This window comes from Ctenopharyngodon idella, chromosome 10, assembly GCF_019924925.1.
Source record: "Ctenopharyngodon idella isolate HZGC_01 chromosome 10, HZGC01, whole genome shotgun sequence".
NCBI lineage: Eukaryota > Metazoa > Chordata > Actinopteri > Cypriniformes > Xenocyprididae > Ctenopharyngodon > Ctenopharyngodon idella.
Window position 1 is genome coordinate 13,250,047 of NC_067229.1, and position 12,519 is coordinate 13,262,565.

A 12,519-nucleotide genomic window follows, 5' to 3' on the forward strand; every position below is an offset into this window, starting at 1 on the left:
TTATGGTTAATAAAGTTTTAAATATGGATATTTTTCTTACAAAAACCCATCGCTTCGCTTCAGAAGGCCTTTATCAACCCACTGGAGCAGTATGGATTACTTTAATTATGGATGGATGCACTTTTGCTTCAAAATGTGACCCCCCATTCACAACCATTATAAACCTTGGAGGACTAATGATATTTTTAAATATATCTCGGATTGTGTTCGTCTGAAAGAAGATAGTCATTTACTCCTAGGATGGGTTTTGGGTGAGTAAATCATGGGATAATTTTCACTTTTGGATGAACTAACCTTTTAAATACATTTCTCTATAATTACTCATATAAAATGAAACACTTTTTGAGCATGGAGTCTTTTTCTCATTGTAAATTATGAATCATATCTCCTCTATTAATAATGTAAGACTGCTCAAGTGATGTTGCTGCATGAAAAATGTGTAGACGTCAGTGATTCTATTATGACTGTTCTCTCTTGTAGGAAAAAGGCATGTCATGTTGGATAGCCTGGGACCAAAGACAGGCCCTGCGAGAAGAGACTGTAGTCTGCGCTGAAACTGAACCTTGCATACCACACATGCTTTAGGGGCACAATAGCTCTCTTTAAAACATGCAGTAAAAATTGCCTGGAAGTATTGCAGTGGAACAGCAGCTGAGCATTCTTGTTCTTCTCAAACTTGTTGGATCACTTTGGACCAGCTAAATAGTTTAGTTTGAGGAAGCTGCATTTTAAATATATAAATATGTGGTGTGAAGTACATGGTTCCCACACCTTTTGACCAATTAATTTCCTGGAGTTTAATACATTTCCATTTATGATTATGGAATAATCATGTTATATATATATATATATATATATATATATACACACATTTATATTTTAGATTGCACTCATATTGCATTTTTTGACAAAGAAAGTCTATTATTATGTATTTATATATTAAATATTTATATTCACATTTACTATTTAGAATCATAGTAATTTCTATTAATTTCTGCAAATCAATTTTAAAATTCTTCAATGTTTTATCACCGTGGGAACCTTGAAAACAGCTTTTGGGCTGGAATTTCAATTCACAATAGTCTGAATATAATTTGCATAAAAGGTGGATGAGGTGTCATTCTAGTCATGTGACTAGTCACGATCTCAACTTTTTCACTCATGAACAGAGAGGACAGAAACAATGTGTCATTTCACATTTTTTAATACGTGAGCACCACGTAAATTGTCATACCAAAATACATAGATTCAGAATGCGACATGGGAAGCAATATATACACAGACTCAAATATTACAAAATGTACAGGTCTTTATAAAACAAAGACATTAAAACAGTGGCCTAATCCTCGTACAGTCAAGTTTGGTGTGATCGACCCTGAATCGTTTCGGTGACAATGTAATATTGACCTTCATGACACGTTTGCATATGTTGTAATACCACTCGCTCACATGGCTTTTGAATCGTCTGAATAGAGAGTTCAACACTTTAAGGACTGTAATCCCAAGAAGTAGCACCAGCATTCAGGTAGTTCCTTCACTAGAAAGGCATGCCCGGACATCTTACAGGCCAATTTGAGCGTGTACTTTGGTAGCACCACTCATGCTTTCTGGGAAGTCCCACACTACGATGTTGAGCTCAGGCCTGACCACGTGTTACCAATGCACGCAGGGCAACCCGGATAAGAAGTACAGTACAATACAGTTAGAAAGCTACAATCGCCGTACTCCAAGGGTTTAGGTTCTTCAACATTTGATCGCAGCAGATTTGACCACTATCTTCTGCCTCAGCCTCGGGTTTAGCGCTGTCCTTGCTAAGAAGTCCTGAGAAACTGGAACCAAATATCGTTATGAGGTTGGACACGTTACTTGTGTCCATCTCCTCGCCTTCCTCGTCCTCTTTAGCGTTTGAGGAAGCAACTTTGGTCCTTTTTTGAGGCGAATCGCCACTTTCCGACTCCTCCGCGCTTCTTTTCCTGTTTGAACAAACGTGCGTTTTGGGTGCTTGATGTGATTCCCCGTTCGCTACAGGCGTTGACTGACGTTCTGCCTCTGTACTGTCTGAGGGACTCTCCTTGGGTTCGTTGATGGTTTCCGGTGGTGTTTCCGATGAAACGTTACCAACAGAGTCCAACGAAGGGTTTAGGTTTTGCTCTTGTTGTAAAGTGGAAGTACAATCCGCCTGGTCTGATTTAACCTCGTCGTCGTTTTCGCGATATTCCCGCTCTTTTTCGCTCGCCTCGGGCTGTTTATTCTGTTCAGGTTCTTCTGGGCTCTCTGCTCGGTCACATTCCGTTGTAGAGGGAGGGAATTTCTCCCGCTCTGAGTCCATAATGTCCCATTCGTTCCCTTCGCGTTCGCTTTGAGCGTTCAGGCACGCGCCGCTGTAGTAGTCACTCAGATAGACCTGGCGCGCGCTGCGAAGGACCAGCGATACCAGGAGGTTTTTGTGCAATTTAATGCCGCCTCGTTGGATGCGTGAGTTGTAGATTTTCCCTAAGGAAATACTCATAATCCGGTGGGCTTCCACTTTGTATTCCATGGCTTGAGTCGACACGCTAAAGTTCACAAACGGTACAAAGTTCGCCGAGCGTTTCACGTTTGATTTCTTCTCAGGATTCTCCTCAAAACGTTACTGTGAGTCGACCAGCAGTGCAGAAACACGTTTGTAAATAACGCCCAACAACTTCCCCCTTCCTGTAGATCAAATCGTCCCTTGTTTTGTTGACAAAAGCCTCATTCTCATTCACAAAATACAATATCGGTATTATTGAGTGAGTGCAGGATATCTCATTACCTCACACATTCTCTTCAGCACCCAACAATGATCTAGGGAGGAATGAGACCGTTTCTATTTTTAACTTGCTTTTATACTTCAGCGTCAGCGACTACACTAGCCAATCACATCTCGAGTTGGGTTCTGCCACAGTTGTGAATCACACCCCGCCAAATAGGCGATGACCAATAGGAGAGCGCTTCGGCGATGAGTCATATTTAAATACTAACGTGGGAGAACTGTTTAAAGGGAAAGAAATGTTTTCAAGCTAGAACAGACATCTTTTTTTATAATTCGCTGTGTGTATTCAGCTATTTTGATTTATATAATTAAGATTAACTATTTAAATCACAACATCGTTTTCGTAAGCAAACAGAATCAAATAACAGGCCAAAATCGACATATACAAGAACGTAAACATGTTTTACATGTCACTGAGCTTTTTCGGGATAGGATCATTATTTAATATATTTAGTTTCTAAATACATCGTTTTAGATCTATACATTCCTGTATTATTATTATTACACAGTTTCCACATAGCTTCTCTTCTTGTTTTATAAGAAGGAAAAAAAAAGTTACTTCCCCTTTAATTTTTTCAACTGACTTCCTCGACTGATGTAATGGTTTGTCTGCTACAGTCGTGTCACATGACTCTATTGTGCAAATCCATTGCGGTGTCTGGGCAAATGTGAATGGAGCTGTTAGTGGGGGGAAGGGCAATGTTTTGTTTGAAAAAACAGTTAGCTGCTACTCATGAACTACAATGAACAGTGCGGGAAATTTTACCCTGATGATAATGCTTCTTAATAGCGATACTTTCATTAGCCTATAATATGTATGTAATTTTTGATCAGTAGGCCTAATCCTTGCCCGCGTTGGTTTGTGAGTTTCTCTGCATTAAGATGTGGGTCATAAACAAACCTGACAGGAAGAGCGGGCTATGACGTAAGACACTTTATGAGATCGTTTATATAAACGATTACAGCCATGGCTACCGCACAATATCTTTGTGAAATCCTTGGCTTCAAGTGCCTCAAAACATAATTCACATTATGAATGTATCTTTTATTGACAAGAATATGAAAAAAGCCTTATATACTGTCAGCTATAAACCAGCATCCAGCTGTATATTGCAGTTAGTACAGGGATACAATCCATATAATGTTGCTCATGCATATTATCTCATCTATTCCTAATTTCCTAATTCTTCAGTCAGGTTTGCGTGTTGATGGGAAACTGGCAACTGATACTATAAATAAAACTAGAGTTGATTAATAATTTATGCAGCTTTACTTGCTAAGGCGAGCTGAAGTGTTTCCAGCTGGTTTGCTGGTTTTACATCATACACAATGTCCTCTTACCAGTGGACAGCATTGGTGTAGATAGTCAACTAATGAGAATGCGGTGTGCTGTGATGAATAATGTATGAAGCACGGTGTTTTAGTAGGCAGATGAGGTGCATAGCTACATTGATTAAGAGAAACCAGTTAAGAGAAACTCAGTTACTATTATTGTACATGTTTTCAAATGATATTATTATTATTATTAATAATGTATTTTAATTTTTAATATCTGTAACATAGTATATCTAATATAATATCTATATTTTAAAGTTATGAGGTATTTAATTCATGTAATGTATCAAAGTAAACACAGAGTTCAAGTAAATAAAGGTAGAGTAGTGGCACTACAGTACAGTTTGGTATCAGATGTGGTATCCTTGTTACTTTCATGTGGTACCATGTAATAAAATGTTTAAAAAATAGAGAAATTGTTGGACATGTACTATGATACTATCATGGTATTTTTTAAAGTAAGTTTGAATACAAAGTAAATAAATACCATAGTAAACCAATTTCAGTACCACAATATATTTTAAACCACCTATGATATTTACCATCAGGAATCATCACAATACTACCAATCTATAGCTACATGGTACTACCAATAATAATATTATTGTTATTATTATATAGGCCTAATGTATATAACAATAGTGTATTATATACTATTGTAATATTAAATAATAATAAAGCAACACTGTCTTGGATATAGAGGTGTTGACATGTATAACTACATTTTTATACATTGATATCTAAATTAAACAATTTTTGTTTATAATTACAAACATGGTGTTATGCACATTTTAACATACCTGTGCTTTCTGGGGCAATATTGCTTTGTTCTTTTACTGCAACAAACCAAAACAACCCACGCAAGAGCACGCTGGTGTTTATTTACCGCGAGCGGGGCGTGTGCGCGTGTGTCTAGACGCTCAAGGACCCGGATGTGATTCCGCCGAGCAATGGCGGCTGAGCGGATCCGGGATCCGTCCCACATGTAAACAACACACTAAGCGCTCTCCTTTGTTAAAGAAAAGCAAAACCAGCCGTGATCAGGAGCATGAGATTTTCGCACAAAAATCGACTCACCTGAGCACAAAAATGTCGATGGAAGATCCGTTTTTCGTTGTGAAAGGGTGAGTTTATGGTTTAGATCCGTTACTGTGGGAGAATATCATATATCGATTTCGGAGAAATCGGATTATTAACTCGAAGTGCTATCCTATGATTATACTTTTCTGTTTACAAATGTTAGCATTGCGTGTGAACACTTTGGCGAGTTGTAACACCGCTTAAAACAGCTGTTTCAGTATAATCGTTATCTTGTTGCCATGGCAACCGTAATTATCGATTTCCGCCACTATTATATCATACCATTAAATCAATATTTAGATTGTTTTCCTTTTAAGTGGTATCGGGGTATGGTAACAAACATCTGCTCTTTGCTATATTACAGTTACAAAAATGTACCATGCTACTACTATGTTTTTTGAACATGTACCATTGTATACTTGGAAGTACCTTGGAGTGCCATGTAAATATCATGATAAATGTCAAAGTACCATGGTATTTCCATGTGATACCACCCAAAATAGGGAATTATGGTACCATACCCCAAAATTACTTTGTAATACTAAAGCATTTTTGTTTATGTATCAAACAGGATAGTAGCATTGTCATTCTTCAAATAATTTTGGGTTCCTCACTTTAATAAAGTGTTTTGATGGATTGCTTTTCCTTAGAGAGGTGCAGAAGGCTGTGAACACAGCTCAAGGGCTTCATCAGAGATGGATGGAGCTGCTACAGGACCCGGGTGGAGCCAGCAAGGAGGAGGTGGACTGGACCACCAATGAGCTGCGAAACAGTTTGAGGTCCATTGAATGGGACTTGGAGGACTTGGATGAGACTATCAATATCCTTTTGTTTCTGGTAGCCAATGTTTGGACTTGACGTGATTCAGATGTTTATATGTTGGTTGTAGCCTTAACCCAGTGTTCAAGTATTGTGGAGGCCAATCCAAAGAAGTTCAATCTTGATGCGGTTGAGTTGGCCAAGAGGAAAGCCTTCATCACTAGCACAAGGCAAACAGTCAGAGTGAGTAGATTTGAGAGACTTCATACCAAGAATTATAATTATATTAGTGTCCACACTAATGTATGATAATGTTCAGTTTATTTTAAGTATTGGCTATCAATGTTTTTATCGTCCATCAGCTGGAGAAAAAATAGTTTTGACAATTCTAGTGATATTGTTCCTCTATGGTGTTATCGTTATAGTTGTGGTGTGGACTTTGCTATACTATTCAATTTAGAACTATTTTTAAAACTATATCTTTATCGTTATAGTTATCGCCCTTGGTGTGAACAGGCCTTTACACACATCTGCACCCGTGGTAGATGACTATCTCTAATGGATTTTCATTTTACAGGAGATGAAAGACCACATGACTAGTCCAATGGCTGTTACAGTGTCAGAGAGGAAAAATCGACAGGTTTGTACTTAAGCTATGGAAGTAAGGGTCAGATTATGATTTTATAGTTTGGGTATCATGTCATGTCATTTTATGTTCCCATGTTAGACTTTAATGGGGGATGGTGGGTCTCGTGGCCCAATCTGGCAACCCAGTGCTGATAAGTATACTAGACTGGACAAGGAGCTGCAGACGGCAAACTCACAATTCATTGAGGAACAACAGACCCAGCAACATGTACGTGTGTATATATACGTCATACCACAGTTAACAGGTGATTATCACATGATTAACATATTCTACAATATTTATGAGCACTTATCAATGTGTTTTATTTGTGTGTGTACATGGCAGCTAATAGCAGAACAGCAGGATGAGCAGCTAGAGTTAGTGTCGGGAACTATTGGCGTCTTGAAGAACATGTCTCAAAGGATCGGCCAAGAGCTGGATGAGCAAGCTGTGTAAGTCACTTCAAAATTGGTAAAGTCAGGTAGGAAACACACAACAGTTCTGGTTCTCGAATCTGATTGGCTGAGAGCCTTTTACAGCCATGCAATATTCTGCTAAATCACACGGAAACCGTTTCACGGTTTATATCACTCCGCTTATTTCTGCTGGATCTATACTGGCAGCATTTCTCACAGCGAGCTTCAATGGCTGAAGCGCAACCCCACTTATTGCGAAATTTGTTTCGATGTTTTTGGATATAAATATAAATAATATGTAAATGTAATTATTTATGTTTTTTTAAATTTTATATATATAAAATTCTATTATATTTAATTTTAGAATATATTTAGAATATTTTTGAACATTTATATATCAAATTTATATGAATATAATAATATTTCTATAAAAATTTTGTATTAAATATATTTTTAATAATTCTGAATTTGTGAACACGTTTATATAAAAAATGTATATAAAATATATATATATTTTAACTTTTTTTTAAAAATCAGTTTGTGTCTACATACAGTACAATGTGCACACACATATGCATTGTATTGTTTGTATATCAATTAAATGTATTATTTATCCTTTTTAAAATTTGTGTGTCTGGCCTATTTTCAGAATGCTGGATGACTTTTCTCATGAGATGGACAGCACTCAATCCAGGCTGGATAATGTCATGAAGAAACTGGCTAAAGTTTCTCACATGACCAGTGGTGAGTAATACTGCAACGGAAGAGCAGACATGCTTCATTTACTGTCTTGCATGGTTAAAAATGTCTTTCTCAGAATACTTTCAGGAGTCATTGAACTGAAACCTTTTATTTTAATATTTGACATCCTATTTATTTTGTCTATACAAAATAATATTATAAATAATATTTTTTCTGAAACAACAGTTTTTATGTATTCCAAAAGCAAAACGTTCTGTCATAATTCATAAAGCTAGCACTTTATTTAGAAAGAAATCCATCATGCGTTTGCTGTTAAGAAAACCCCTTGACTTCCTGTTGTAGCTAAAGGTGATTGGCCACAGTGCTCTTTATATGGCAAAGCATGAACAGGAAGTCAGACTTCCGGACCTTTTCAAATGAAGCATTTTGTTGAGAAGCCAAGAATTAAATCTGAACCTCTCCTGAATATTGTGGGAACATTTTAAAAACGTTTAGTTCTTCTTTCACCATAAAACCTCTATGGCTATATGGATTAGCTGTTGATAACCTAAATATGAGTGTTTTAACTCATTATATTCTTGCTTGACCCCGCAGATCGAAGACAGTGGTGTGCTATCGGCATTCTTCTGGCTATCCTGTTTGTTGTGATCATCCTCTTCATTGTTCTGTGAACAGCACTCCGCTACAGCTCTCCCGCCTGCGTACGTTCACTCCAACTGCTTGGAAGGGAGAGAACGAACAACAAAACCCTTTCGCCTCCATCTCTAGTCCATCATACGGTAGAATTCTGCTCCTTTTTTGCTTCCTTATAAGTAGCCCAGACTGAAAACAAACACTAAGCACGGGCTGTTTTTTTGCAAACGCATTCCAGTTTAGGCGATAATACGATCTGAATCATTTCGTAAGAGCTGTCATAATCCAGGGTAAATCATTTCTTTCAAATGGACCATGACTTTTAACACTTAAGCAGCTAAAATAATTAATAACAGTTTATTTTTTTTCTAGTGGTACTAGAAAATATTACACTGCTTTAACAGTTTAGACCACTGTAACTAATCAGCACTAACTATAAATTTACTAAACACTGGAGTTTAATGAACCAGATACTGTTTAAGCGGGTATGTGACTGATTATACTAATGAGAATTAGTTATTTACTGTCTGTGTTTATTTCTGTGTGCGTGGTTTACTTTTTTTACGTTACTAGTGAGATTTATTCACATGCACTGCGCTTTGAAAATGGATGGAATCGTGTTTTTAACGAAAACGTTGATGTTAAAAGCTTCGGATAACTGCCTAAAAGTCTCCGAATAGGTTAGCAAGTGAAATATTAACCTGATTTACAAAAATTCTGTAGTGAGCATCAAATGTGTAAATTGCGTGACAATTGGTTATTAATCTGTAGAAAGTCCAAAAAAAAATCACTTCAGATGGAAGTGAAGTTTTGGACCAAATGCTAATTAAAGGGATAGCTCACCCAAAAATTTAAATTTTTATCATTTACTCACCCTCAAGTTGTTCCAAACCTGTATGAGTATTTTTTTTTTTTTTTACTGTTGAACACAAAAGAAGATATTTTGAAGAAGGTAACCAGACAATTCACCGTAGCCATTGGCTTCCATAGTATTTTTTGTCCTACTATGGAAGTCAGTGGCTACCGTCAACTGTTTCGTTGCCAACATTCTTTAAAATATCATCTTTTATGCTGATAATTTTTCATTTTTGGGTGAACTATGCCTTTAAGTCCTGTGAGGTATAGGTCACTATCTAGCCAGTGCCTTAGCACAGAGGAGGGTGAAGTTACATTTCATTTTAGGATGCCAGGCACGCGTGACAACTTCAGGTTTCAGAAAGTATGTTCAAACAATATCTATCATTCATATTTTTACAAATTGACGGTTTGCGGTGTATTTCTACTGCTAACTCAAATGGCGGTATGAAGCAGCAGTCACTAATATGAAAATTATTGTATTTTTTGTTGTTGTTTGTTTTTGTTTTTTTGATAGCACAACACTACATATTCTGTGTAAAACTTGTATCTTACTGGGTATTATTTGTATAGTTTTTGTTTTGTTTGTATTTTGTTTCAGTGATCTCTTGGGTGAATCACACAAAGAAATGTTATATTTCACCCCAAAATCGAAAGGAAAAAAAATGTGAAATTACATTTTGCATAAGAAAATAAATACTTTTTTTTTTTTTTGCATTATTATATGTCATGCCAATTAAGCACATTTGTCATTACTGTAATGTGAAAAAATACATATTTTTATTTAATATAGTAATAAAACTAATCTTGTCTGGACAGTTATATTTTTTATTAAAACAAGCTTAAATTTAAATACATTAAATATTATCTTGATGTATTTTTTTTTTTTTTCACATTATGGTAATGAGAATTGTTAATTGGCCATGAGAAGTGCTTAATTATAATGAAAATAATGTCATAATGTGGGGGAAAAAAATTATCCTAAAAATAGGCTTCATTTTCTTAAGTCAAAATATAATTGATTTTTTTTTTGTTTTTTAATGTGAAATATGACCTGGAGGTGTTTTTGACAGACTTTGTCTGATTTACCCTTTCTGATTTTGAGCAATCACACCACTTGTTTTTCAAAAGCTCGAGGAGACTTTACAGTGTTTTTATCTCTCATCATTTCTGTTGGCCCATATAATAGTGTTCCAGCTGATTCTGACTGCACTCAGTCACATGATGCAGTACGTCGGCTCTGATTGGTTCGAAGTATGAATGAATTGATTATGCAATTTTACGATACAAATGAAAATATACAATTGCACAGTTGTCACTGTTTTTGAGTCGCAGTGACGGAGCGGAGAGATCAAGGTATGAAGGGGCTCATAAACGCTGTTCTTCCTGATTGTGTGAATTTCAATTGTACGTGTTTGTTTGCAGTGTTTGTTTGCTCCTGAAGAGAATGCAAGTATTTTTTTACCCCTCATTGTTTCTCCTCGTCCCTCAGAAAACTGTCAAACCACCCCTCAGTTTGTCACTGTGTGAAACTCTGAGCCCCATTAAAATAATCATTGCAAAATTGTGTTGGATTGAATTCCTGTTGATGTGTGGAAATGAAAGTGATCAGAGTTAGAAAATAAATTAAAAATCAACAATTAAAAAAAATCTATCTATTAAAAAAAATATGAATTGTTATTAAAGTGTGTGTGTGTGTGTAAGTGGAAAAAAACAAAGAAATTAACAAAAAATATTATTAATATTATTTTTAATATTTAAAATATATATGCACATGTACATATATATAATTTGATTTGTATTTAATTTCTATTTTATTGATTGATTTATAAGAAATATAAAGTATATTATAAGAAGTTTATTAATTTGTTTTTGTTTTGTACAATCTGATGGAAGAGAGATGTTTATAGAGCTTAATATGTATTGATCCTGAAACATTCCTCTGAATGAGGTTGTATTTTTCTACTGGTTGTGGTTGTAATTTGAAGAAGGTGACGTGCTCAGATCAGCGTCTATCAGAATATTGGTATTGATTATTGTGTTGACGGTGACCGTCATCATGTGAGCGGTGCTCTATTGATCCACTAATCCTGCAGGCAGGATGGACCGTTCCATAGAGGCCAGAGAGGGGCCATTCACCATGATCTCATGACAGGTGGCGTTTTTCTCCTCTGTCTCCCCTTCCTCCCTCTTTTGTCTGTCCCAGTAATGATTAGAGATCAACACCTGAGTCCAGCAGTATTGAGCCTCCAAAGAGCCAAACCAGAACGACGGTAACTTATGGGGGTCTTCAACGCTCCCTTACATTGAGGTGTTTTAGAGGTCATGTTTATACAGATGTTAAATTTGTTGACCAAATTGAGAAATATGACTTATTTTTATTCATATTATGAACATGAAAAATAAATAAACTATATATATATATATATACACACACACACACACACACATATATATATACACGTATATATACACACATACACTCACACATGTATAGATACTATTATTATAACATCTAGTTTTGAATATTATACTAAAATAAAATAATACAATCCAAAATATTTTATGCATATGCCATTTATTTTTGATACTATATTTGCATATGTGGTGTTAAATATGTACTACTCATTTATAATAATTCTAATAATATTAATATGTAAATAAAAACGTGCATATAGTACAGTATTATTATTGATATTTCAGCATTAGTATTTTTGCATATTTAATATTTAAATATTATGCACAAATATGTTTTACTATAATAAAATGTATATTATATATTTTTATTATGATTACTATTATATTCTATAATATGATCTGAAATACTATATATATATATATATATATATATAAAATCAAAATATTTTATATATGCATATATTAGAGCATTACAGGATTATTATACTTAAAACAGTTTTTTATATCTACAATTTTCTCATATGTGATGTTAAATATGGACTGCCCATTTATAATAATATGTAAATAATGCTTTTCAAGTGTGTATATAGTATATAGTATAATGTTAGATTAATATTACAACATTAATATTGTTTTGCATATAATTTAAAAAAATATATAAAAAATATTTTATTTCATTTATTAATACAAAAATATTTTATTTCATTGATTATAATACATTTTTATATATTGTGTATTATTTTGGTTTAATATAATTTATATTATCAGGGATAAGTAATATATAAATATATGTGTTTGTGTATAGTAACGCATTAAAGGATTAAAATGGCAGCAAATAAATATTTAATTTAATTAATTTATTAAATATGTATTATTTTATATTGAATGAATACTAATAT

The 12,519-nt window shown here is 34.7% G+C and overlaps 2 protein-coding genes across 2 annotated transcripts; one reads left to right on the plus strand and one right to left on the minus strand.

Annotated features, from left to right (window-relative positions):
• Window positions 1-1,188: 1,188 nt before the first annotated feature.
• On the minus strand, window positions 1,189-2,853 carry ier5 (immediate early response 5). The gene has a single exon (XM_051909482.1). The coding sequence runs from the start codon at window positions 2,537-2,539 to the stop codon at window positions 1,703-1,705; it is 837 nt and encodes a 278-aa protein (XP_051765442.1). The 5' UTR covers window positions 2,540-2,853; the 3' UTR covers window positions 1,189-1,702.
• A 2,196-nt stretch (window positions 2,854-5,049) lies between these two features.
• Window positions 5,050-10,766, plus strand: stx6 (syntaxin 6). Its single transcript, XM_051909483.1, has 8 exons — window positions 5,050-5,253; window positions 5,860-6,028; window positions 6,116-6,211; window positions 6,546-6,608; window positions 6,696-6,824; window positions 6,942-7,048; window positions 7,662-7,756; window positions 8,309-10,766. Exons 1-8 carry the CDS (start codon window positions 5,219-5,221, stop codon window positions 8,383-8,385), a joined length of 771 nt encoding a protein of 256 aa, XP_051765443.1. The 5' UTR covers window positions 5,050-5,218; the 3' UTR covers window positions 8,386-10,766.
• The last annotated feature ends 1,753 nt before the right edge of the window (window positions 10,767-12,519 follow it).

Bases quoted from the DNA above. Each gene is read 5' to 3' on its own strand.
- stx6 (XM_051909483.1), top strand. From the start codon at position 5,219: ATGTCGATGGAAGATCCGTTTTTCGTTGTGAAAGG. The intron at 5,254-5,859 runs GTGAGTTTATGG...GCTTTTCCTTAG, and splicing joins CCGTTTTTCGTTGTGAAAGG to AGAGGTGCAGAAGGCTGTGA. The intron at 6,029-6,115 runs AATATCCTTTTG...ACCCAGTGTTCA, and splicing joins AGGACTTGGATGAGACTATC to AGTATTGTGGAGGCCAATCC.
- ier5 (XM_051909482.1), bottom strand. From the start codon at position 2,539: ATGGAATACAAAGTGGAAGCCCACCGGATTATGAGTATTTCCTTAGGG.